This window comes from Odocoileus virginianus, chromosome 28 (assembly GCF_023699985.2).
Source record: "Odocoileus virginianus isolate 20LAN1187 ecotype Illinois chromosome 28, Ovbor_1.2, whole genome shotgun sequence".
In the NCBI taxonomy this organism is placed as follows: Eukaryota; Metazoa; Chordata; class Mammalia; order Artiodactyla; family Cervidae; genus Odocoileus; species Odocoileus virginianus.
In genome coordinates this window covers 42,020,016-42,045,794 of record NC_069701.1, presented here as the reverse complement: position 1 = coordinate 42,045,794, position 25,779 = coordinate 42,020,016, and the positions used below count along the sequence as shown (strand labels likewise).

Here is a 25,779-nt window from a genome sequence, read left to right as displayed (position 1 = left end):
TGTAAATCAACAATATGTATTTCAATTAAAAATTCATTAATTAAATTTTAAAAAAATTAATTTAAAACTAAAAATAAAATCGCATCCTCTTTCTTTCAGCCTTTTTAAAAATGGAACTAGACGGTATGGATCCCTCTCCTTGAAATACGTCAGACAGGGCTCCAGTCCCGCTCTTGGTCACCGGCGGGCAGGGAGCCCACCACACAGGGCCCGGCCTCAGTCCACGCCATCTAGCTCCTGCTGCTGTCTCCCCTCCAGCTGGAGGACCTAGGGGAGAAGACGCGATGTCATCATGAGGGCCCAGACAGCCACGCTGCTGAAACACACCGATCCACCCCCAAAGAGGGTCACAGTCACGGGACTGAGAAAGCAGGTCTGCACACTGCATCTGCAGGGCAAGGAGACCTGGGAGGGATCCTGACTCTGGAAGGGCGTGTGCTGGCTGGGGGTCGGGGCGGGCAGGGGTCACTGCTGGGCTAGAAGGTCACAGCAAGCCCATCTTCACCAAGCTGTGTTTTCCTACATGTGCGGATCTTCCAGCTGCTGCCTCTGAACCCCACGCCTGAGTGCGTCTTGGTGGGAGCCAAGCCTTGCCCCTCACTAGTTCTTTGTGGGGAGGGGGTGTCCATGGCACTGCGGGGTGCTCAGCAGCAACTCTGGACTCTGTCTGCTAGACGTGGGGGTACAGACCTAACCCCGGGCGGGATAACCGTCTCTGGACGTGGCCTGACGCCCCCTGGAGGAGGGTTGCAGCCACATAGGGCTGCTCGACTCCCATCTCAGTCTGCACCTCCTCATGCATGCTCCCCTCTGCCCACCCCGCGGTCCTCCAGCTCAATGCGCCTCTTGATGTAAAAGGAAAGAAGCTTTGGGATTTATTACAACTCATCACTAAAGCAGGGGTCCCCAACCGCCGGACTATAGACCAGCGCCAGTCCACCGCCTGTTGGGAACCAGGCTGCACAGGAGCTGAGCGGCGGGTGGGTAAGCGAGCGAAGCTTCATCTGCCCCCCATCAGTCACACTACGCCTGAACCATCTCCCCCGCGCCCCATCCCTGGAAAAGCTGGCTTCCATGAAGCTGGTTCCTGGTGCTAAAAAGGTTGGGGACCACTGCCCTGTTATACGTAAGGCTCACCTCTGGGAACCCTGCCTCCCAGGTAATCAGCACCAAGTTAAAATACCTTCGTTTAGCTCACGGGAAACACTCTGACCAGAGCCAGCTGCGAGTGACTGCAAGGCAGGAGGCAGTGAGCCAGCAGGTGTTTGAGTCTGCTCCTTCCCCTCTTAGTACAGAAGGAGCCTGGATTCTGACTCAGGCAAGATGGTTCACTGGGACGTGAGTCCCCCATCTTCTCCGTCTACTGGCTTTCCCAATAAAGTCACCGTTCCTTGTTTCAGCAACTCATCTCTCAATTTACTGTCATGCATCAAGCAGGACGAGCTTGGACTCAGCAGCATTATCACCATTTATCACTTTCACGGATCCCATGTTCAACTCATCAGCCATCCTTCTCCTCTCATCACCTTCACTGCAGAGGGGCTGCCTCGAACTTGCCTCCATCACAGAACAGGGAAGGACCTACACTTGCCCTATTAAATTGATTTTGTTTCTCCTTCCTTTATTCCACTATTAATCAATAAGGAAAAACAGATGGTTCAGACAATGCGAAGCCAGTTGGACCCCCCAGTAGTCTAGAAATCACAGCGGTTGGTCTCACACTGACCGCATGATGGAGCTGCTAACTTTAGCATCCTCAGTACAGCCCCGAACAGCACATGCCAAGCTCTGATGGACCTGAAACATACTGGACACTTGGGAGACAGCAGGACAATAAGAAAAAAATGCCACCGTGTACATTAACCACGGACAGGGAAGCCTGGCGTGCTGCAGTCCATGGGGTCACAGAGAGTCGGACACGACTGAGCGACTGAACATTAAAAAGCTTTTCAGTCCTCTGTGGAGACGAGCAGGTGGAGGAGACGGGACTGGCGTTCCCTCGACAGATGTCTAACAGGGAGAGAAACCACCTCCCCCGGCTCACCTGGTTTTCGATGCAGCGGAACTGCCAGGGCCAGCGGCTGTTGTACAGAAACGGCCGCAGGTCGAACCTATTGTCGTCCGGGCTGTAGCTCTCGGCGTGGTACGCGGGCGTCAGTGTGGTCATTTTGTGTCTGTTCAGGGAATACTTGGAGAAAAACCGCTTCACTTTGTCGGCGACCTGGGAGGTGAGGGGCGCACGGGGCCTGGTGTTGGCAAAGCCGGGAAGCCCTCAGGCCAGCGTTCTCAGCAGCATCGCCCCAGCCAGTTAACATCCTCCCCCCAGCACCCCCAGAGTGCTGCCTTGGGACCTCCTCAAAGGCAGGAGTGGACCGATGCTGCTGCTCAGGCTAGAGCAGCTGAGTGAGCTGTAAGGATGCGGGTTCCTGACTCCAGCATCCTGGAAACTGCATGAGGAGACCTGGGCAGGGGTCCAAGGAAGATGTATTCCTATTTCATGAGGCTTCCAGGTGGTTCTGCAGGGATCGCCCTGTCTGTGGGCTTCAGCCCTAATGAGCCTGACTACTAGGGAAAAAGAAGCCATATCTGACCTCGGAGTTCGCCCTCTGCCCCCCAAAGAGGGAAGGAGCTTGCTTGTTGTGACGGGGTCCAGCCCCACTCAGATAAGCTCAGTCAGGGCTGCGGGAGGGCTGAGAATGGGGCCGTGGCTCCTCACGGAGTGCTCTCCTTCTAAAGTCACACAGCGGCCACCTGCTCCGGAGCCAGACTCACTCACAAGGTGAGCTCACCTGCTGACTCCCCGAGGGCGCCGGGCACGCCTCACCTGCCGGGGCGAGCAGGTGTCCTTCCACATGTTGAGGAGTTTGCAGAACATGCTGTAGGGGCCTGTCTTGGCGACCTTCCGGAGCCTCCCATAGATGGACAGCTCGGCGTACGTCATCCCCATGTCTTCCTGGGGACGAGAGAGATGTGTCTCACGAGTGACAGCAGGTCAACGCTGGGGGGACAGCCTGAAACCTCTGCTGGAGACGGAACCAAGCCCCCCGGCCCCACCTCCTCCCGGACCCAACCTCGAGAGACCCGAATCGAACATCAGAGGTCAGCAATGGATGATGCTGAGCTCTGGACTCCCAGCGGGGGACCCAGTGATTGAGCATGCTTGTTCGGGGGCAGATAGGAGGCCACGTAGGAGCCCTGGAGTGGGGAGGTGGCCGGGGAAGTGCAGTGACAAAGCCAGCACGGTTACCTCATCGGTCTGGGACACCCGCCCGTGGGCCAAGGGCTCCAGCTCAGCTGTGGCCGGTGCTGCCAGGATGCTGCGGTCAGGGCACACAGAGCTCGGTCACAACACCTGGGTGATACCGCAACAGACACCACGCAAGTGCAGAGATGGGAAGCGCCAACCTTCTAGCCTCTCGGGGGGCAGAGGGAGGCGGTGGCTGCCGAATCTGGCCACAGCCAGGGTGGCAGCAATGGGAAGGAAGTGGGTACCTGGTCCTGGCGCCCGAGTGCCCTTGGAGGCCTGACCGCTTCCATCAGGTGATGGGCGGTACGGAAGGTGGCTGAGGGGGACAGGGCGGCCAGGGCTGTGCTGAGAAGACGCATACCCAGCGGCCCACAGGCACAGCTGTGGCCTCGCGGGAGCACACACACCTCTGCAGGGCGGGAAGCTGGAAGCGTTCCATGCAGAGCTGGACGAAGGCTCTCAGGTCCGTCTTGCTGATCCCGCCGATGGGGTTGATGTCGGCGCTGGAGCAGTCGTACTTGGTCAGGTAGCCGAGGAGGCTGCAGTCGGAGAAAGGACAGGCGGTTTTGAGGCAGCAGACCCGGGAACTGCAGACTCCGAGAACCTGGGGGGCCTGGCCATCTGGCCCCTGGGCACCAGGACATGCGTCTTCCGGGGCCCTGGAGCCAGAGCTTGGCCGACTCGAGGGTCTCAAGAAGTCTGATGTGCTGGGGCAGACTGGGGAAGGGGCAGGTGCTGTGGACGGCCGAGGAGGGGTATCCAGCAAGCCAGAGGGTCAGTTTGGGGGATGACCAGTGCCAGCCACAAGTGGGGCTCCTTTAACCAACCCCGAGGTGGGTGTAAGGTCACTCCCCCTCCCATTAAACAGAAGGCTGACGGTACAAACAGGGTCCGGTCTGTGGGCAAGGGTCAGTATTCCCAGGCAGGAGCGACGGCCGTTTCCATCTGACCCCTGTGCCTCTCCTGCCCCTCGACTGCTCCCAAAGGTGCCCCCAGAGCTGCGGCACAGTGAGCGGGGCACGGACCCCAGGGGTGGCCTCAGGTGGAGCGGGGTCTCCTCCAGCCGGGGGCCACACACACCTCTCATCCACGTTGGCGGATCCAAGGACGAGAAGCCCGCCGGAGGCGCCGCGAGACCAGAGGCTCAGCTGAGCGAAGAGGTAGGCGACGACCATCCTCACCCGCGCCTGGCCCACAGGAGCGGGCGTCACCGTGCAGGCTGGGGCTGCGCACACACGCTAATACCACCTCCCCGCACCTCGGAGAGCAGGAACGCTTAAGAGATGCAGGAGCTGCTAGCGGCCAGAGAGCTGGAGCCCATGGTCCCTCCCCCGAGGGATCCTGCACTCAGCAGGAAGGGACCAGAGCCCGGGATGAGAGGTGGGCAGCGGGGAGACTGGGCTGCAGAGCCAGCGGGAGAGACCTCGGCTGCTCCGGCCAGTCCCTGCACCCCCGGAGAAGGCCACCATGGAGACAGGGCAGACCGCAGCAGACGCAGCGCACGCCCCCTCTTTCCCTGCACGGGCCACCCAGGGTCCAGCTCCCCTGTAGCCGATCCCCGAAGACGCAGAAGACACACACCCTCGTACACACTCACACACTCTCACGCTGATGCACACTCACACACACGTGCTTTCACCCCCACACACTCACGCACACTCTCAGATACCCCACCCCCTTACCCTTGCCCACTTCCCTATTCCTGGGCACACACCTGTGCACACTTTCACCCTCATACCCTCCCCGCACCTCTCACGCACACACGTGCAGACCCCCATCCTTGTCCAGGAGGCTGCACGCTCCGCGTCTCTAAGAGGCGGGCTGCTTGCGGACCCCAGCGCCGGCCGTCCCCTGGGCTCCCTGCAGTCCCCGCGTGCGGACAAGGTGGGGGGCGCACCTGCACGTTCTGCAGAGCCAGGTTCTCCCGGCCGCTCCCTCCGTGAACCGCAAACCGAGGGCTCGTGCCCGTCACCAGGCTAAAGATGCCCACGAGCGCCTTGACCGCTGGGTCAATGCTGAGACCGATGTGGTGGCTGGAAGGAGAATGGGTGGGCGTACAGACAGTGACAGAAACACACAGGGCATGGAGCGCGCCGCCTTCAAGGGCACTGTCCAGCAGCACTGAGCACATTCATGACGTGCCACCACCACCTCTAGTTCCAGAACCTTCCAGCGGCCCAGAAGGAGACCCTGTGCCCACGAGCGGTCCCTCCCCAAGCCCTCCTCTTCCAGCCCCTGATGACCACGGACACCCTTTCTGCGTGTGTGTGTGTGCATGCGCGCTCAGTCGTGTCTGACTCTTTGTGACCCCATGGACCGGAGCCTGGCCAGGCTCCACCATCCACGGAGTTTTCCAGGCAAAAATACTGGGGTCAGTTGCCATTTCCTTCTCCAGGGGATCTTCCCAACCCAGGGATCGAACCTGCATCCCTTTCGTCTCCTGCACTGGCAGGCGGGTTCTTCACCACTGAGCCACCAGGGAAGCCCTGAGATCTGCCTATTCTGGACCTTTCGTAGAAATGGAATCACACACGACCTGTCCTTTCGTGTCTGGCTTCTTTCACTGAACCTAATGCTTTTGGGTTCACCCAGGTGGTAGCCTGTGTCAGCGCTTCCTTCCTTTTTAAGGCTGAGAAGCACCCCCATGTGTGAACAGACCACATCATGATTCTCTCCTCGACTGCTGATGACGTGTGAGGTGTGACCATGCTGCGTGGACACGAATGTGTATAATACTTGCTCATGTCTTTGCTTTCAGCCCCTCTGCCTGGGGGCAGCACTGCTGGTAGGGGGCAGCTTTTAGCTGAGCTCTGCTTACAGAATGGGCAGCTACCTTATCTTTTCTTTGGAGGCAGAACAGATGGAACGTTCTGAACGGAACCAAGTCTCCCTGAACAGAAAGACGCACCCCCCTGCACGTGTGTCTGGTACATGGCCCCCGAGAAAGGAGGAGGAAGGCAGGGGGCTGTACCCCCAGAGCGGCGAGGGGCTCCTGTGCTCCCACCCGGAACGCATCAGCCCACTCCTAGGAAGGATGGAGGGGAAGGGGGAATCTCAGACATGGAGAAGATCTGGGGTGAAGCTGAAGGGAAAGCTGCTCGCCTCTGGGGTGCTCAGTGACCCACCAATGGGGTCTCGGGGGAGCTTCCTGTGGTCCCCGCCAGCCGCCGGGCCCGACACCAGGGACCAGCTACCTTCCGATCTGCTGGGCCAGCTCTCGGGCCCTGTCACAGGTCTCCCGGGAGGAGTTCTCGCTGGCCATGTAGCAGGTGGTCAGGACGCGGCCGCAGAGCTCCCGGGGGTCCTGGGGGGTGTAGCTGGGCTGGTTCACGATGGTTCGGACGTCAGCCAGCACCTCTGGATCTGAAACCCATGGGACAGAGGGCACGTGCTGTGAGTCCGGCGCCTGCACCACCCGGACCTGCTCCGCCGCCCGGCAGTCTCGCTGGATGACCCCACAGTGCCCGTTTCTCAGCTGCGGACGCTTCGGGAATGGCTGACGTCGTCTCTCACGGCGGCAGGGTGTGAACCTGGGCTGGCCTGACCCCAGGGCCCTGTGCTTTCCTCCCGGCCAGGCTGCCGACACACAGCAGCGGCAGGCACCCTGTGGGCTGATGGACCCAGCCATGTGGGCCTGAGGCCCTGGAAGGGACTTTAGCGGCCTTGCTGTGCCCAGGTCCTGAGACTTGGGTTGACGCTGGGACATCTGAGCATGCCCCCCACCATGATGCCCAGGAGCTGGGTTTGCCCCTCTGCTCCTCCCGCAGGCTGAGCCCCCGCCCCGGAATGTGTTCGGGCCCCAGGCATCACCTACTTCCACGCCTCACAGCCTCGCAGACCTGGTGGCACATGGAGTAGACCAGGCAGGCAGTGGCCGCGCTGTCCACCCCGCCGCTCAGGGGAAGGAAGAACCCCGCCTGGAACAGGCCAACCAGATGGCGGTGTGAGTGGAGCCTCATGCCCAGCAGTGAGCCCGGTTCCCCTGGCAAAAACAAGCGCCCACAAAGTGCTCTCCCCCGGGGAGGAGAAGGGAGCCCTGCATGTTCCGTAAGGCGAACGGAGCTCCACCGTGGAGGGCCCAAGGCTGTGTCTCTGCTGTGAATTATAGACGCGCACGACCACACAACTAGGCAGAAAGTCTTGTAACTCGGGGTCATCAGACAGGACCCCAAAGACAGAGCCAAACCTCAGTGCAACCTTGGCCAGGGTAGCCGAGACTCCTGACTGAGGCAGAGTCAGGAAATGTTTGCATGAAGAAATACCTGTCAGGGCTTCCCCGGTGACCGAGGAGTTAAGAATCTTTCACGCAATGCAAGGGACCCTGGCTCGACCCCTGGTCTGGGCGGACTCCGCCTGCCGCAGGTCACCTAAGCCTGTGTGCCGCATCTACCGAGCTCACACTCGAGAGCCCGTGTGCCCTCGAGCTCCGGCTCCACGACAAGAGGAGCCGGCACCGTGAGAAGCCCACACACTCAACCTGGAGAGCAGCCCCCGCTCGCGGCAACTAGAGAAAGCCCGTGTGCAGCAGCAAAGACCCACCACAGTCAGAAAGCAAACTAAATAAATTCATCTTAAAAAAGAAAGTCATCAGCATGCCACAGGGTCAAACGCAAACCCACTGTAGAAGGATTAAAGGCGGCTGGCCAGATCCCCCCATCGCCCCCGACATCTTACCTGTCGGCTGCGTCTTAAGAAGTCCCAGAGCCAGCACGCGGGTCCCAGGCTGGGGAACAGTGGGAAGCATGAGGTTGGCGAGCCGCCGCCCTGGTTCGCAGCTCACCTGGGGGCAGGTGCCCAGGTGGACGCAGGGCCGGTGGGCGGCGCCAGCATGCTGCCCCCGGCTGCTTTCAGCCTTTCGAGGGAATGAGTGCATCTGAAGCCTCAGAGCGGCCCCAGGAGGTAGGAGCGATCATTGGTCCCGTGGGGGAGATGGAGACACAGAGAAGCAAGCCCGGTGTCTCTATGCCCGAGGGCCCGAGGCAAGGCGGGTGGGCTGGGCGTGGGGCCCGCGGTCTAGTCACAGTGTCGACTGCAGGCCCTGGAGACCAGGGCGCAAGGCCCCCAAGAGGCCACGTGGCAGCACAGCGGGGGACGGAGGGAGTGCCTTGGGAAGGACAGTGCGCCGGTCGCTCAGTCGTGTCCGAGTCTTTGCAACCCCGTGGACTGTAGCCCGCCAGGCTCCTCTGTCCATGAGATTCTCCAGGCAGGAAGGAGTGGGTTGCCATGCCCTTCTCCAGGGGATCTTCCTGACCCAGGGATCGAACCCCGGTCTCCCGCATTGCAGACGGATTCTTTGCCATCTGAACCACCAGACCCCCCCCTCCACCCGCTCCCTTGCACACCAACAGCCCCACCTGATCTCCTCGGCGGGGCTGTGGTATTTCCACTCGATGGGCTCAGACACGGGCTCCAGCAGGTCCTCGTGGCAGGAGAGCGCGAAGTCCACCTTCACGCGGGGGTAGGAGCTCACCCTGCTGGCCTGGGAGGACACCCCCCTGAGAGCCTGAACCCAGACAGGTCCCTGGGATGACTGAAGGGGGAACACTACGCGGCTCAGAATCCCGGTGGGGACCCTTCACAGCCACCAGGACAGCCAGGACACAGATGGGTGCAGCAAACACTGGCGGGATGTGGGGATCTGGAACCATCGCACAGTGCCGGGGAGACGCGAGACGGAGAAGTGACTGAGGACCGTCTGGCAGGACCTCCCACCACTAAACAGAGAATCACCACAGGACCCCACAGCCAGCCCCAGGTAGATAACAGAAGACGCGCACACGTGTCCACACAGATGCCTGGCATAGGCCCTCAGCAGCACCGTCATCATGGACAGAACAGAAACGGCCCAAATGTCCACCGACGGGTGAATGGACACACAGCATGTGGGCTGCCCATGCAGTGGAATATTACTCAGCCATAAAAAGGAATGAAGAACTAACACACACCTCAGCACGGATGAACCACAAAACACTATCCTCAGTGAAAGAAGTCAGTTGCAGAAGGCCACATATTATACGATTCCATTTATATGAAATGTCCAGAATTGGCAAACCCATAGAGTCAACACAGACCGTGGTTGCCAGGGGCCCTGAGGGAGGTGAATGAGACAACTCATGGGTCCAGGGTTTTTTCAGGTGATAAGAACGTTCTGACACTGATTGTGGTGATGCTGCTCAACTCCACAAATATACTAAAAACCACTGCATCATGTGCTGAAGTCAGTGAATTATAGGGTATGGGAATGACATTTCAGTGAAGCTATTATTAAAAATATTTCCCCATCTTTGATGAGCATCCTATGGATGTGTTTATAATCGCTTACCGCCAGGTTTCGAGATGAAATCTCTGCCCTGTAGCTTCTGATGTCCTCCAAATCCAACGTGGCAGTGAGGACTTCCTAGAGAAGGGAGTTTCAGAGAAAAATCGTGATTTCCTATTTTTTCCCTCACACATCTATGTTCATAGGTATGCCACATTACACACAATGAGTCCCACCTTCTAAGGCAGGCACTGGGGGCCTGGGGAGAGGGGAGTACCACTGGTGGCCCACCCAAAGCCCTTCCCTCTTGTCATTGCCACCAGAATCTCTGTTGAACTGACACACTTGCTGATGAGACACAATAAATGTCTGTTGGGAGCTTTTGAGAGTTTCTTAAAAAGACACAGGGAGAGCAAGGGCCCTCTTTCTGCCTTTGAATGTGGTTGTATGCAGATGAGATGGCTGGAGCTGCTGCAGCCATCCTGTGACCATGAGGCAGCTGACAATGACGCCTACACAGAGGAAGGCCCAGCTGGAGAGTGACAAAGGGATGGAGCCAGAGCCCCAGCAGTCATCACACGAAGGCCCCAGCCCAGATGTGCTGCATGTGCTCCAGGACATGACGCTTCATTGCCTTTGAATCCAGAGGAGATGGAGGTTCTGGCACTTGCAACCAATAGCAGAAAACAGAAAAGTTTTAACTCAGCGATATTACTCCTTTCTTTATGAAAAAAATCCTAACCAGGTCACACCACTAGGATACTGTCTCATACATGCAGGTGCAGGACAGCAGGAACTACTTCTGAGGGGGACCCACGGTGGCCAGGCCTCTGCTCCTGCTGCTGGCCGTGGGCAGCCGTCTATGCCAACACCGAGCCTAACCCAAGATAGAAACGCCTGTGAAGAGACAGACAGCAAAGAACTCCCATGTCCACTAGTCCTTCTGTCATTTCCCAAGTGCTGACCACAGAAGCCACCAGGCTGCTCCTGATGAAGCCACAGAAATTGGGAAGACCCCAGAGGAGTGAACCCTTCCTGAGAGGAAGGCCCCAGTCCACTTTTCCTGGAACTAGGTTAGCTGCACAAAAAGGCTGGGTCAAGGCCATGGACCAGAGAGGTGGCAGAACCAAAGGGCACTGCCCACACCCCAGGGCAGTGATGCCACCTCTGCCAGGAACACTCAAATCAGAAAACTCTGGCTCAAGGGCCCCCCTGGGGGTGTGGGGCAATGGTCCCCAGGTTATAGTGTGGCAAACAATCACCCGGGTGCTTGGTGAAATGGGGGCTCCTGGGGGGCCTGGAACCTGCAGCCACCTGCACACCTGCTCATCCAGGTACAGGCGATCCCCGAAACTCACTGCCAGTCAGTCCCACCAGCAAGTACCTGTGGCCCGGACGTCTGGCCAAGAGTCCTGGCCAAGCAGACCTGCGCTGAGGCGTGTCTGGAGCAGACGAGCGCCTGGCCGTTTGCATGGACCTCACCCGCACCTCCAGAGGCCTTCCGTCTTAATCAAGGTTAACACTGAACAGCAGGAGGCCTCTGGGGACCCCGCCACCAGGAAGGCAAGGTCTGGGGACTATGCTCATTCCCACTGGGAAGGCAGGATCAGGGTCCCCATGGTCTGGGGACCATTTGCAGGGAACTGGCTTCTTCCAGCTGCTAGGGCCAGACTGCCAAACCCTGGGCTTCGTTCTGAGCAAGAAATACCATGAATTCATTCCAAGGTTCCTTTCCTCAGTCCATTCTGAAACTGAAGTTTCATTTCATAACCACTTCCTTGCCGACAACCCCAGTGAGACCGCACACGTATGTGAAACAGTGAAGCAACAGACATCGCATCAGAGGGTCCTGGAGAAATTCTTATTCGGAGACACCCGCTTGTGCTGTTCTGACAGAGAAATCCCCAGAAACCCTTTCTTCTCCTGCTACTACCTGCTTCTGTGAATAAGCATTTCCAACATTTGTTTCCAAAAACCCTGAAAAGACAAGACGAGAGATGCCATGTGAAGCCTATGCTGACCGCCTGAGCCCAGTCACAGCAACTCTTTTTGGCAGAACCGAAAGTTACTTTGTGTTTTGTTTGCAGATTTGGAATGGATTCCCATTTGGGAGCAATGACAGTCACTTTCTTTCTTGGAGGCTTAAAAAACTCTCGAGAGCCACACAATTCTCTTTGTTGTTGTTCAGTCGCTCCCTTGGGTCCGACTCTCTGCAACCCCAAGGACTGCAGCACGCCAGGCTTCCATGTCCTTCACCATCTCCCGGAATTTGCTCAAACTCAGGTCCACTGTGTTGGTGACGCTATCTAACCATATTATCTTCTGTCATCCCCTTCCCCTCCTGCCTTCAATCTTTCCCAGCATCAGGGTCTTTTCCAAAGAGTTGGCTCTTCACATCAGGTGGCCAAAGTAGCTTCAGCTTCAGCATCAGTCCTTTCAATGAATATTCAGGACTGATTTCCTTTAGGATGGACTGGTTTGATCTCCTTGCAGTCCAAGGGACTCTCAAGAGTCTTCTCCAGCACCACAGCTAGAAAGCATCAGTTCTTCAGCCCTCAGCTTTCTTTATACTCCAAATCTCACATCCATACATGACCACGGGAAAACCAGCTTTTGATTAGATGGACTTTTTTGGCAAAATGATGTCTCTGCTTTTTAATAAGCTGTCCAGGTTGGTCATAGCTTTTCTTCCAAGGAGCAAGCATCTTTTAATTTCATGGCTGCAGTCACCATCTACAGTGATTTTGAAGCCCCCCAAAATAAACTTTCTCACTGTTTCCATTGTTTCCCCTTCTATTTGCCATGAAGTGATGGGACCGGATGCCATGATCTTAGTTTTCTGAATGTCGAGTTTTAAGCCAGGTTTTCTCTCCTCTTTCACTTTCATCAAGAGGCTCTTGAGTTCCTCTTCACTTTCTGCCATGAGGGTGGTGTCATCTGCACATCTGAGGTTATTAATATCTCTCCCGGCAGTCTTGATTCCAGCTTGCGTTGCCTTGACCTCTGGGGAAACTCCTCTGAGGGCCCACGTGCACGGCTCTCGGCTGCTCTGCTCCTGCCAGATGACCGCATGATTGCTGGACCTCATGCGGTGTCTGCTCACTCCTGGGACTGGCTCCAGCCACCCGCCAGCCATGGGGTTCTTCCCACAAGCCCATGCTCTCCTCCCTGGAGCCGGGGACACCCGCCCTTCGGTCACCACCAAGCCCCCTCCTCCCCAGCGCCGAGCCTCTCCTGCAGCTCCACTGCAGCCCCGTGGGGACCTCCAGGGCGTGCGGGGCGGATAACCCACCACGGATCCGTCCGTCCAGTGCATTGTGTGGGGGCGTCCCTGTAACCTCAGGGTAGGAAACCCTCACCCCACCAAGGAGGTGAAGAGGAAGCAATCACAACTAGCAGGATCCCTCCCGGGGGGGCACATCAGACCCCCGGTAATGGGGAGAGCAGAGAACACAGCCTCTGAATGAGGGACCCTCCCGCCATTGCTCGGGCCGGCTCGAACCACATCATCCAGAGAGAACTGGGACCCCTGGGCAAAGATGCTGCCATTCATGGCTATGAGGGCACAGCCGTCGTAGTAGAGCCGGTCCCCGTCACACCCCTTCTGATTGGCCAGCAAGTAGATCCCGCCGTTCTGCAAAACACAGGGGATGGCAGTGGTCAGCTCTGATCCATCACCTTCACCCTCTGCCGGCCCAGACATGCGGGGCTTCAGGCCTCCACCCCCCGCAACTGTGCTGTACTATCAGCGCCCCAGCTCCAGCCAGTAAAACACACGCCTCCAGGGAAGGCCCCGCGGCTATGACGGCCTCGGCCTCCCAAGGCAGCAGGCGTCACACAGAGCGTCTACTCTCACCCCCAACAACCCTCCAAGGCGGGTGCCGCCACCTCCCCCAGGAGGGGGGAGAGACGGAGCTTCGGAGAAGGCAACTCCGGATGCTGCCCCCGGAAAGAGCAGACGCGGCCCCTGGGGTCACGCTGCCCGCAAGAGCGGCAAACTCATGGGCGTTCCCCGGGCCCGGCTATGGTGCCAAGGGGGTCCTGATTCCTGGTCACTTGTCCCGAGACCAGTGTGATGGCTGAGAGCGCAGAAGCTGGACGGCTGGGGTGTGAGGCCAGAGGCCACGCGACAGCCATGTGCTGGGTGCCCTGCTCCAGAGAGCGGAGGTGGCAACAGCGCCTGCCTCATAGGGTGCTTTCCATCACTAAACAAGGTCATGGACGTGGGGCCTGGGAGGGGGAGTCACAGGGGCCGGTCAGCCACGGCCGGACCCAGGAGCAGCGGGCAGCCCCACGCTCAGGCCTCGCTCTGCGCTGGGCACTGGGGTCCCGCGTGTGTGAGACACACGTGCACCCGTGTCCCCGCCACTGCCTACCTTGGTGGTGGCCATGGTCACCAGGTCTACCCGGGCGTGGGCTTTGCGCAGCACGTGGTGGCTGCCCGAGGCGTTGGTGAAGATCTCCACCCCGTCCAGGCCCATGTCCACGTGCGGGCTGTGGGCAGAGGGGGTCAAAGAGAAGAGACTCGTGTCCCCAGCCCGCCCACCCAGTCCCGCACCTCCTGGGGTATCTTCCCTGCCCCGGGCTGAGACGCCAAGATGGCTGCAAATACTCAGCCCCCTTGGGCCCTGCAAGGATGGGGATCAGAGGGTACAGAGGGCAGGGCTAACCTGTGGGGCGTCCAGAGCTCCTCACAGACCTCACTCCCGATGCAGGTGTCCCGCGTGGAGAGGACGGCGTCCCCAAAGGGCACAGTTTCCTAGGAGGGAGACCAGAGCTCATGAGGCCCCCGGCCGTCCCGTCTGGGCCACATGCTGAGCCGGGACCCCAGAGGCCACACATGGGACTCGTAGGAAGGCCGACGTTTTGTTTCAAGCCCTAATGAATCCCTCCTCCCCCGGGGAGCATTCCCAGCCCAGGGCCAGCGGGCATCTCCTCTGCCCGCCGGCCAGGGTGGTGCAGGAAGCCCCCTCCCAAGCTCCCCTGAGCCCAGCCCACGGTGTGAGCCAGAGGAGAGGAGGGGACATCACGCAGCAGCAAGGAGGCGCCCATCCCCCCCATGCTCCTGGGACCCTCCTCACTTGTGACAGAAGTCACCCCCCATCTGTGTTTTCCTTACATTTTCCTTACATTTCCTTACAGTGATGCTGTGACCCTGTCCCCAAGGGTCCTGCCCCCACGGCCCACCCCAGAGGGGCAGCCTGACGGACAAAGAGCTTTCTGCCCCAAGACTCACCTGCTTAGTCAGGTCCTGTAACATCCGGGGGAGAAAATACTCCTCTGTTTGCCTGGAAGGGGAACCACCACAGACCAGAGTTGGACCGTCTCAGGGAAAACACAGAAGGGCATCCGGATGCAGGGCAAAGCTCAAACTGAGGGCGCGGAGCCTGTGAGCTGGCAAAGGAACTATCAGGTTTTCACACACGCTGTTGCGACCAAGTTAAGGTAAAAAGGGAAGAGCCAGGCGACTCCATGAGGCTTCCGGGCCACGGGACACCGAGGCACTTGGGAGCTCCCTCACTGGCCCTGCTTGCCCCACGCTTTCATTACAGCGTCTGAGAGGCACATCGAGGGAACTGTCCGAGAAGGAGACACATTTCCCCACAGAGAAATGCGGCTGGAATTTCTGAGGAAAACCAATCAGAAAGATCGCACTGCATGAAGCCAGCATGCAGAGACAAGCCTGTATCATCACTGAAGCAATCATGTCCGAATCATGTAAGATGGAGCGAGAGTTTAATACACAACTCTGTACAAGCCATCCTAGAAAGTGAAAGTGATAGTCGGTCATTCGTGTCCGACTCTTTGCAGCTCCATGGACTATAGCCCACCAGGCTCCTGTGTCCACAGAATTCTCCAGGCAAGAACACTGCAGTGGGTGGCCATTCCCTCCTCCACGGGATCTTCCCCACCCAGGATCAAACCCGGGTCTCCTGCATCGCAGGCGGATTCTTTACCATCTGAGCCCCCAGGGAAGCCCAAGCCACCCCAAGGTCTACCCTAACAGGCAGAATTCAAATACTAGATCGTTTCCAAATCTGACCTCAAGTGGGCTGTTGCCAGATGTACCATGAAGACACTGAATTAACTAGATTTCTTTTTGCTTTCTCAGAATTCACAAGAACCTCCTGGGAGATCTTAGTGACTTTTATTTCAGTAATTTTTTTGATAAAGATTTTTTTCTTGATGTGGACCATTTTTAAAGTCTTTACTGAATTTGTTACAATATGGCTTCTGTTTTATGTTTTGGTTTTTCAGCCCTGAGGTATGTGGGATCTTAGGTCCCCAGCTGAGGATCGAACCCACATCCCCTGCACTAGAAGATGAAGTCCTAACCACTGGACCACCAGGGAAATCCCTTAACTAAAATTTAAGAGCAGAGACATTGAGGGGATGACACCATGGCGCCCTCATTAATGAAGGGAACAGACGCCGCAGACGCCCTCTGACCCCCGAGCTGCTGTGGCACCCCACAATGAGCACTCGATTCACCATCGGTAGGTTTGCTCATCATGACTGATGTTGCTGTATCACAGTCTGTTTTCAAGGGAGAGCTGCCCAAGGTTTCTCCCTTCATCCCCTCCTCCCCTCCTCAATTCACACATGAAGAAGAATGTATACAGGGCTTTTTTAGTGGTAAAGAATCTGTCTGCCAATGCAGAAGACACGGGTCTGATCCCTGATCCCGGACGACCACACATACCGCGGAGCAACTAAGCCCGAGCTCCACAATCATTTAGCCTGTGCCCTGGAGCCCATGTGCTGCAAATACTGAGGCCCGTGTGCCCCAGAACCCACGCTCTGCAACAGAAGCCCCCCCATACCGCAGCTAGAGAGTCACCCCCTCTCACCACAACTAGAGAAGAGACCACACGGCAACAAAGACCCAAGAATAAATACACAAAATTTTTGAAAAAGAATGTATCTAGACATATAACTGAATCATTTTGCTGCTCAGAAGAAATTAACACAACATTGTAAATCAACTATATGCCAATAAAATGTTTAAAAATCACGTTAAAGATTTCATTGGCAATAGCGGCGACAGTGAAAAAAAATAGCGATAACTATTAAGAAGAACGCAGGGTAGGCAAACAGGGACAATTCTGTCCCAGGGGATGCTTGGCAATGTCTGGAGACAGCATAAACTGACAGAGGGATGCAGACGTATCCCCCAGTGGAGGCCACGGACATTGCTGCACACTCTTCCAGGCACAGGACACCCCCACAGCAAGACCAAGCCAGATGTAGAATGATGGGTGACGGGTGACTGATAACTGAGCGTTTTTTGTGGTGTCTGATAAACTAGCTACAAATTAATTAGCAGCATCAGGCAGCCATCACTAAATGACAGGTCCCGTGTGGGACAGGGACGCCAGCCCGAATCTCTATCTCCCCCACGCATCCTAGGAGCGGCCACCATCCGGGCTCCCACGCGCAGGCAGACTCACCGGCTCCTGGACCACGGCGTGAACCAGCGCAGCTCGCGGTAGTTGCCCTCATTCGCCAAGGCCATCTTGGGTCTGATGAGCAGGATCTTCCTACAGACAGGGGAACAAGGCCGCTCCTGAGATGAGCACACCCCACGTGACACGGAGCAGCCACCAGTCCGTCCACCCTGACCATTGATGGGGACAGAGCAGCTAAGACCCGGAGGGTGGGCACTTGCCAGCAACTGATGCCCAGGGTCTGCGAACGGGACATTATTACAAGGCCGCCCTCCCAGGACTGACCTCCAGGCTGCAGGGCTGTGTGTCCCCAAACTCCGCCCATCACCCCTGTTTCTGATGTCTGAAGGTGTCAGTGGCGACAGCCCAGGGCAAGCAGTGCCACCTGCGACGCCTGCCTGCCTGGCACCCCACCCCCACGAAGGCAGTTCCAGAAGAAGCCCCTGGGGACCAAGCCCTGAGCCCAGGGGAAAAGGGGGTCGCGCTGCTCCCAGCAGTCACCCACCTGTTGAGAAATATCACCCTGCAGTTATAGCGGACATTTCGGTGCATCACAGGCCTGCGGAGAGAGGGGATGTACATCTGCAAAGAGCGGAGCCCCACATCTGCTTTAAAAGGAAGTTTCTCCCAGTCCTCTGTGGGAACCAGAAGGCCTCCTCTTCTCAAATGAAAGCGAGCAACGAACCCGAGCGTTTCTGCTACGGCACAGACTAAATAATGGGAGAGTCTTCTAACTCGCGCACAAAGTCCTTCCCACTCGGGGCCTGTCCTCTCCTTCCAGGAGGTCCTCAGACCATCAGGTGGCCGCCTCCTTCCCTCTGCGTGCACCCCTGCTGCCCTGTCACCTGCCCATCCCCTGCTGGCCTCAGGGACCCGCCCGCTGCACAACCCCAGTTCTCCGCCATGGCATCTCTCCTGACTGAGCGCCCCCCCACCAAGAATGCAGGGCAGGGGGACCAGCCCGGGGGGGGGGGCAGGGCAGGGGCAGGGCATGCAGGACACTGGACAGATCTGCTCGCCTCTCTGTCTGGTCCCCTCAGGACAAACACCCTCCCCGATCACCTGGAACCTTCCTCCTCTGCAGTGGAGGGGCTGGTGCTCTGGAAGCCAGGGCACTCTGCCGGCCGCTGGCCAGGGCAGCGCCAGGCAGGGATGACAGAGCCCAGCTCAGGGCAAGAGTGCAGGAGCTCAGGGCAAAAGGCATCAGGTACCCAGGGAGGAGGGCCTTAAGGATGGATCATCAGATAAAAAATAATACGGCCCAGGGAAAAGAGTAAAGAGGGCAGGGATGCAAGAGGAGATGAAAGCATCCGTAAGCAGTGTGCGCTGTCAAGTCAGGTGGCCGGGTTCCAATCCCGCTTCACACTGGCTGAGCTGAGCGGCCCCGGTTTCTCTTCTCGGGGCATTTTAAGGGGCAGGATGCAGGCGGGCTGCCTAGGCCCGGGCTCGGCACACGGATGCCAAGAGCAAGCACTCCCACCGTTCCAGTTTCCATTCCTCCCAGGCCAACCCAAACCCACCACGCTCACATTCATACAAAAACGTGTTCAGGGTAGGAGGTGAACATCTTTTAGACGAAAAAGAAACCCTCAGTGAATATCTGGTTTCCAGCGGGAGTAAGCCTCTCAGACAAAAACAAACAAAAAGCATGACCAGAAAGATTTCAAGCTCAAAACATAAAATTAAATAGCAAACAACAGACAAGGAAATGTAATTTTATCATATATGGGGACCGCTTGATATCTTTCATATATAAAGAACTCTTAATAAATCAGACACAAACACTTCAATTGCTGGCAAAAGAACAAGCAAGATAGTGTCACAAATGGCGAAAAAAGAAAAAAAAAAGAAAAGTTCAGTTTCATAAATCATGACAAAAATAAATATGATAGCTTTTTTTAAAAAAAGTTATTGCTCACTCTAAGATTTTGTCTATTTTGTTTTTTAAAGTTTTCTTTATTTTGAGCTAGCCCTCTGTGATCAGTGCTAAGGGTAACATGCCTCTAACCACAGAAAGCTGGAGGGAGACTCAGTGTCTTTCTCTTGGAGGAATAAGGCAATTCTAGATGGTGAATATCAGTGACATCATGGTATAACTGCTATTTTGTTCAGTGGCACTTACAGATCCAGGTAAATGTTGGATTTCAAAAGAAAAATTTCTTTTAAAAAATATTCCCCTACCAAGCAGCATCAGGTCTTAGGGGCAACACTTGGGACCTCTGGTCTTCACTGCAGTATGGGGGGTCTTTCTTTAGCTGTGGCGTGTGTATTAGTCACTTCAGTTGTGTCTGACTCTGCAACCCCTGGACTGCAGCCCACCAGGCTTCTCTGCCCATGAAACTCTCCAGGCAAGAATACTGGGTGGGTTGTCATTCGAACTCTTAGTTTCAGTATGGGGGAATCTAGTTCCCTCACCAGGGATGAAACCTGGCCTCCCTGTATTGGGAGTGCAGTCTTAGCCACCGGACCACCAGGAAAGTCCCAGAAAAAACATTTTAGAATATGATTGTTAATGTTTTAAGGGCAAAAACGTAGAAAAATTAAAGTCAGATTACAAATTCAAGGCCAGAAGAGGAAAACAGGCCAAGAAAACAAACAAAAAGACAAAAAGGGGAAAACAATAAAGAAAGAAAACACGGTGACCAGGACAGCTAATAAAGTGGCAAGAATCCGTCCATGTGGTGGGCTGAGTAAAGACCCCCACTGATGTCCCCATCCTGATTCCCGGGACCCGTGGACATGTCACCTCACGTGGCGAAAGGGACCCTGCTGACATCATTGAGCTACAGATCCTGAGACCAGAGATCCCCCCAGACTCCCCAGGGCCCTCCCCGGAACCACAGGGGTCCTTAAATGAGGGAGGAGGGCACCCGGAGGACACGCGGCAGCAGGAGCAGGGGCTGCAGCGACGTGATCTCTGGCTGTGAGGATGGACGGGGGGCCGCGAGCTGAGGACTGCGGGCGAGCCTGGAAGCTGGACTTGACAAGAACACCGATTCTCCTCCAAGAGCCTCCAGAAGCAACCAGCCCCTCCGACCCATGTAGACTCGTGACCTCCGGAACCACAAGACAGCAGGGTTGTGTGGTTCTGTGTTTTGCATTGTGGTAAGCTGTCACAACAGCACAGCAGGAAACAAACATGGTCCACATGTCAAGAATTATAATAGACGTGAACCAAGTGGGCCAAAAATCCCTCTAGTCACTGCTTAGAAGAGATCCTGCTACACAGCTGTCACAGCAGGTTGAAGTGAAGAACACATGCAAGGCTGAGGAAAAAGAAAGCAAACTTGGCTACATTCACACCACGTAACACAGAACAGAGACGCAAACAGAAGCAACACGAAGCCTGTCAGTCGGCCTGCTTACACAAAGTTGGTCACAGACACAATCTAGAATAGAATAATCCTAGGCCAGAGTCCTCCCCATGTGACCTGCACTCGGGGAATCTATACCATAAGGACCTACCGGTAGACCTCATTTTATTGCAGTTTGCTTCATTGTGCTTCGCAGATACTGTATTTTTTACAAGTTGAAGGTCTGTGGCAACCCTGCGTGGAGCAGGTCTATTGATGCCATTTTCCCAACAGCTTTTGCTCACTTCCGGTCTCTGGGTCACATTTTAATAATTCTCATGATATTTCAAACCCTCCACCAGCAAAAAGATGATAGCTCATTGGAGGCTGAGAGGATAGGATTTTTTAGCAATAAAGTTTTTTTAAAGTAAGGTATGTATGTGTATTTTTAGATAGAACAGTAAAATGTGAACATAAGTTTTATATGTACCGGAAACCTCCTCCCTCAAATTGGTGTGACTTGCTTTATTTCTATATTTGGCTTTACTGCAGTGCAGTGGAACTGAGCTTGCAAGGTCTCAGAGGTCTGCCTGTAGGCCTCGGGGCCTGCAGCTATGGGACCTACACCATAGACATCTCTACATATGGAGCCTGCACCCATGGACCTACACCGTATGCACCTACACCTACGGAGCCTCCACGTATGTATCCACACCCTCCGGAACCAGATGGCTTGTGTGTCAACACGGAATGACATGCGTGCATGCGTGCTCAGTCACTCACTTATGTCCAACTCTGCGACCCCACGGACTGTAGCTCACAGGCTCCTCTGTCCATGGGGACTCTCCAGGCAAGAACACTGGGGTGGGTTGCCATGCCCTCCTCCAGGGGATCCTCCTGAGCCATGTCTCCTATGTCTCCTGCCCTGGCAGGAGGCTTCTTGCCCACGAGCGCCACCCGGGAAGCCCAGAGTGACAGGGAGCCATCCCCAAACTGACTTCTAAGTGGGGAAAATGCTACACAGGAGACTGGGGGGACTGTGCTGTGCCTTGTGCAAGGCGTGTTCCCACGGTGCACAGTAGTGCTTGGAGAAACATAAAAAATCTCCCCAAAGCTGCATCCACCTGGGGAGTCAGGCGTCTGCAGGGCCAGGCAGGGAGCAGACGCCCCATCCCCGCTGCGGGGATGCCTCCGGACACGGCAGGCCCTGGAATTGGCCCTTCTCCCACGCCACCCCCCCAAGCTGCACTTACATCCCCACGTCGCAGATGATATCCTGAGTGACCGGAGACTCCAAAAGGGCCGCCAGGACCTGGAGCGAATGCAGGAGGGTGTCCGACTCGTAATAATGATCCCAACAGCCGTAGCCGCTGCACAGGAAGGGCGAGAACAGTGAGTGCCTGGGACACAGCAGGTGGGCGTGGGGTGGCTGGGGCAGGGGCCTGGGGCCAGGCCAGGGCGACCGGGCGAGGGTGCGACTTTGGCACCCGTATCTTTACAAAGCCTCCCAGGAGAGTCTATTGTTCAACTAGAGTTAGACTCACTGCTACAAAAAAGAAGAAAAGAGATGTATTGTGTTGGAAATTAATGGACTGGGCCCCATCCGTCGCTCCTAGTTTCAGTTACTATGAGAAATTTTCTGTCATGTCAAAAACTGTCTGCCCTTGGATTTTTTTAAACCTTCAACGTGGCCCAAATTACACAAATCTACAAGAAAGGGATGCAAAAGAAACTAAGCTGGAAGAAGAATATTCTTTAGGCAAAGGGGCCATGAATAACCATTCAAATGCCACTTACACGGCTACATGACTCTTGCAATTTACTCGAGCTTTCGGCAGGCTGAATGGTGTCCCCAAAAGAGACGTGTCTATGTCTTAACCTCCAGAACTTATGGCGTGCATGTGCATGCTCAGTCATGTCAAACTCTTTGCAACCCCATGGACTGTCGCCCACCAGGCTCCTCTGTCCATGGGATTCTCCAGGCAAGAATCCTGGAACAGGTTGCCATTTCCTTCTCCAGGTGATCTTCCCAGTCCAGGGACTGAACTCTCATCTCCTGCACTGGCAGGCAGATTCTTTACCACTGAGCCACCTGGGAAGCCCTTAGAACCTGTGGATGTGACCTCATTTGGAAAAAGTGTCTTTAGAGATGTGAGTAAGTGAAAAGATCTGGAGAGAGATGATCCTGGCCTATCCAGGTGGGCCCTAAACCCAACGAGAAGTGTCCTTACACGAGACAGAAGGAAAACCAGCGGAGAAGAGGCAGGGGCGGGGGGCTGGAGGGATGCAGTCATGAGATGAGGAGCTGGGAGTCAGGAGCTGGAAGAGGCAGGAAGGACCCTCCCCTAGAGCCTTGGAGGAAGCAGGACCCTACCCACACCTTGATTTTGGACTTCAGGCCTCCTGAACTGTGAAAAGAATAAATTTCTGCTGTTTTAAACCATCCAGTTTGTGAAACCGCAGTATAACAGCCCCTGAAAAAAACTAATACAATGCTCAGTGAGGTCCCAACATGGGCAGACTGGGTTGAGAGTAATTTTTCAGTGCAGGGGTCCCAGTAATGACATGTAGAATATTTGTAAACTACTTTTTTTTTTTAATATTTATCTAATTATATATTTGACTGTGTAGGGTCTTAGTTGTGACTGTGTAGGGTCTTAGTTGTGGCATGTGCAATCTTCCGTTGCAGCTTGCAGGCTCTAGAGCAAGTGGGCTCAGTAGCTTGGGCACAGGCTTAGTTGCCCTGAGGCATGTGGGATCTTAGTTCTCTAACCAAGGATCAAACCCACATCCCCTGCCTTGGAGGGCAGATTCTTAACCACTGGACCACCAGGGAAGTCCCTGTAAGCTACTTTTAAATCTTCAAAAAGTCCTTCACACTCACTACATAGCAAAAGTGATGTTAAAATGCCAAGCAAACTTTGCTGACATGAACACTAACCTCCAAACTGGCCTTTGTCATTCTTAATGCCTGGAGGAGCATTCCTCTGGGCCTCTGGTTCTGATGAGGAGGAGAGCCTGGTTCTTAGATGAAAATGGGGTCAGTGAGATGCCCTGTGTGGGATCCAGACCTGGGATGCCCTTTCCTCTCCAAGGACAGACTCCTGCTCAGAGGATGTCACTACCTCAGTTCCTAGGCCAAGTGTGAGACCAAACACCAATGCAAGGCCAGATGTCCAGCCAGCTTTGACATTGGCCCTGGACTGGGAAAAGTCAGCCTCTCTACAATCTCCTGTGTTACTCAACGTAGGAATCCAGGATCACCTAGGCAGGCTGGCCTGCTCTTGTCCAAGGGCATCAAGCAGGCCCACTCACGGGGCTTCTGACTGTCTGCTAGGTGGGCCTACATGTTCAGTTCTCAATCCCAGCCTCTTCTTCCCTGCCCTTTCACTGGGGGGAGCGATACAGTGGCTTCTCCCCGCCCACCCTAGGGCGTCCATGCGCTCTGCTCTCACCAGATTTCCAGTTCTGGTCCAAGCCTGTATCTTGCTCCTCTGTGTTTGGCAATTTCAATACCTACATGCACAGAGAGAGAGAGAGAGAGAAAGGCAATTTCAGCACCTACAACTGGTCCAAAGGAGGCAGATTCAACCTTCTGCTGCCACTGGTATCATAAAAAACCAAAGGGCATCTCCCAGCGCCTGCTGACACGCACAGGAAATGAGAGGCGGGGCCTGCAGGGATGAGCCTTAGCATCAAGGAGGAGAGCAGGGTTTGGGCTGGGGGAGTCACACACTGGTATAGCTCATTAACAGTCAGACAGAGAGGACTCTGTGCAGGGAGAAGGCAGGACCTGAAGGCACCAGTGACAGCTACCATTTGCCTCTGGGTTTGAGCAGCAGCTTCCAGATGCAGTCTGGGGAGGAGAGGCTGGCTGAGTGGACACACAATTCTGGCCACCCGAGATGACCTCTCATCAACTAGATTTGCTCTGAGCTCTGACGAGGTAAAAGCAGGTTGAGATTGAAAAAAATAAAAGGAAGAAGGCCCAAGGCACATGGCTGATATAAGACGCCCTCACCTGAATCACCCTGTTTTTACTGTGGTTGGTGGCCCTGCTGCAGGAAGCAACTGAGGATGGCCAGCCTGCAGACCACCCAGGGCAGCCCCATTTCAGGTGTAGAGGTCAACGGTGCAAACTTCCACTCTCAAAGGTGAGCTGGTACAGGTGATAACTACACGGACCCTGTCACACACACACAATGGCCACACCTGGTCTCTAAGCTGGTGGCCTCACCCGTGTTCCACTTCCCTCTCTGGACTGGATTCGGCTCTATATATGCCACATGGGACCCAAGGTACCTTAGGACCGGCTCACTCCAGCCTGCTCATCTCCACCTCCAGGGCCAGACTTTTCTTACCAAGTGTACACACCACATGCCCCAGTCACTGTAACCCACCCCCACTCCCCCCACCTCACTCAGGAGGAGGACCTGGGCACTCGGGCATAGGCGTGGTCATAAGATAGGTTATCTTATCTGTCCTCATACCCATGGCCACGAGTTTCTCCAGAGGAAGGCTGCGTACGCGTCACAGCAAACCTGGTGACCAGAGCTGACCTTCACCTGTCCACCCCACGCCAGCCCTAGACTCACTTTTTAAAATCCTTTGCAAATTGCCCTCAAAGTCCAGGGCCCACTGGTTGAGCGCACAGGTGGCCACGGTCACCTTCCGCCCCATCCTGGCTGCAGACGCCTGGGCAAAAAGGCCGGCCGGATAGTGGGACTTTGTGTCCTGCGGAGAGAGGCGGCCGCGGCTCGGGTCCTTCCGGGTTGTCCCTGCAGGGACAGGCCCGCAAAGATGCAGCGTCTCGCCCCGCCCCTGATGGCCCCGCCCCTCGGGACTAGGCTTCAGAGGCAATGGTGATAGGCCCCGCCCCCGGATCGCCCCGCCCTTCAGGACTGGACTTCAGAGGCAATGGCGATAGGCCCCGCCCCCGGATCGCCCCGCCCTTCAGGACTGGACTTCAGAGGCAATGGCGATAGGCCCCGCCCCCTGATCGCCCCGCCCCGCTGGCGAAGCGAGGCCGGGACTGGACCTCCGAGCCAGCGACGGCAGGCCCCGCCCCCAACCGTCCAGTCCCCGCTCCGCCCCGCCCGTGGAGCTCCTCGCCGCGCCTGCGCGGGGGGAGGCCCGCCGAGCGGCCTGGGGCCGGAGAGAATCCTCCCCCGGTACCTCTGCCGGCGCCCGCCTGACGCAGACCCAGGCGGGTGGGACCGTCTCCGGGTTCTGGATCGCAGGTGGAAGGGCCGGCCGGCCCGCGTGCCCCCATCCCTCTGTTTCATTCCACACCTCCCCGCAAACTGCGTCTTAACAGTCCTGTAGGAGTCCCCCGCCCCACGTCAGTTACGTTCCTTTTCGTTATTGCTGCGCTTCGGCACTGCGCAGTAGGACTAAAGCACACTTCATCGGTTCATCCCCGACGGGCATTTAAGTGAGCAGCCCCGTGCCAGCACACACGCGCTTGAACATACACGCACTGCTACTTCCGTTCCTATGTTCGTCTCCTTGGAGGGCACCTGTAGTTTCTTT

At 56.2% G+C, this 25,779-nt stretch overlaps 1 protein-coding gene across 8 annotated transcripts; it reads right to left on the bottom strand.

The window, feature by feature from the left end:
* On the bottom strand, positions 1-25,779 carry NADSYN1 (NAD synthetase 1). 8 transcript variants are annotated; one of them, XM_070457820.1, is made up of 22 exons: positions 25,423-25,777; positions 24,843-25,025; positions 23,703-23,763; positions 21,501-21,617; positions 17,460-17,513; positions 16,958-17,047; positions 14,743-14,794; positions 14,177-14,265; positions 13,883-14,000; positions 13,009-13,140; positions 9,570-9,644; positions 8,602-8,726; positions 7,922-7,970; positions 7,062-7,164; positions 6,442-6,610; positions 5,145-5,280; positions 4,328-4,434; positions 3,655-3,786; positions 3,248-3,352; positions 2,790-2,949; positions 2,045-2,221; positions 1-267 (listed from the first exon to the last, which is right to left on the bottom strand). In XM_070457820.1, the coding sequence occupies exons 1-22, from the start codon at positions 25,517-25,519 to the stop codon at positions 217-219; spliced, it is 2,382 nt and encodes a 793-aa protein (XP_070313921.1). In that variant the 5' UTR covers positions 25,520-25,777; the 3' UTR covers positions 1-216. The 8 variants fall into 8 exon arrangements, 7 of the variants coding, with proteins under 7 accessions (XP_070313921.1, XP_070313922.1, XP_070313923.1 ...); XR_011484436.1 differs by lacking the exon at positions 25,423-25,777 and having other exon boundaries at positions 2,825-2,949; XM_070457821.1 differs by lacking the exon at positions 17,460-17,513 and having other exon boundaries at positions 25,423-25,779.

Bases quoted from the DNA above. Each gene is read 5' to 3' on its own strand.
- NADSYN1 (XM_070457820.1), bottom strand. From the start codon at position 25,519: ATGGGGGCACGCGGGCCGGCCGGCCCTTCCACCTGCGATCCAGAACCC. The intron at 4,435-5,144 runs GTGCGCCCCCCA...CCTGTGGGCCAG, and splicing joins TGGCTCTGCAGAACGTGCAG to GCGCGGGTGAGGATGGTCGT. The intron at 3,787-4,327 runs GTGTGTGTGGCC...CTCCGACTGCAG, and splicing joins TCCGCCAACGTGGATGAGAG to CCTCCTCGGCTACCTGACCA.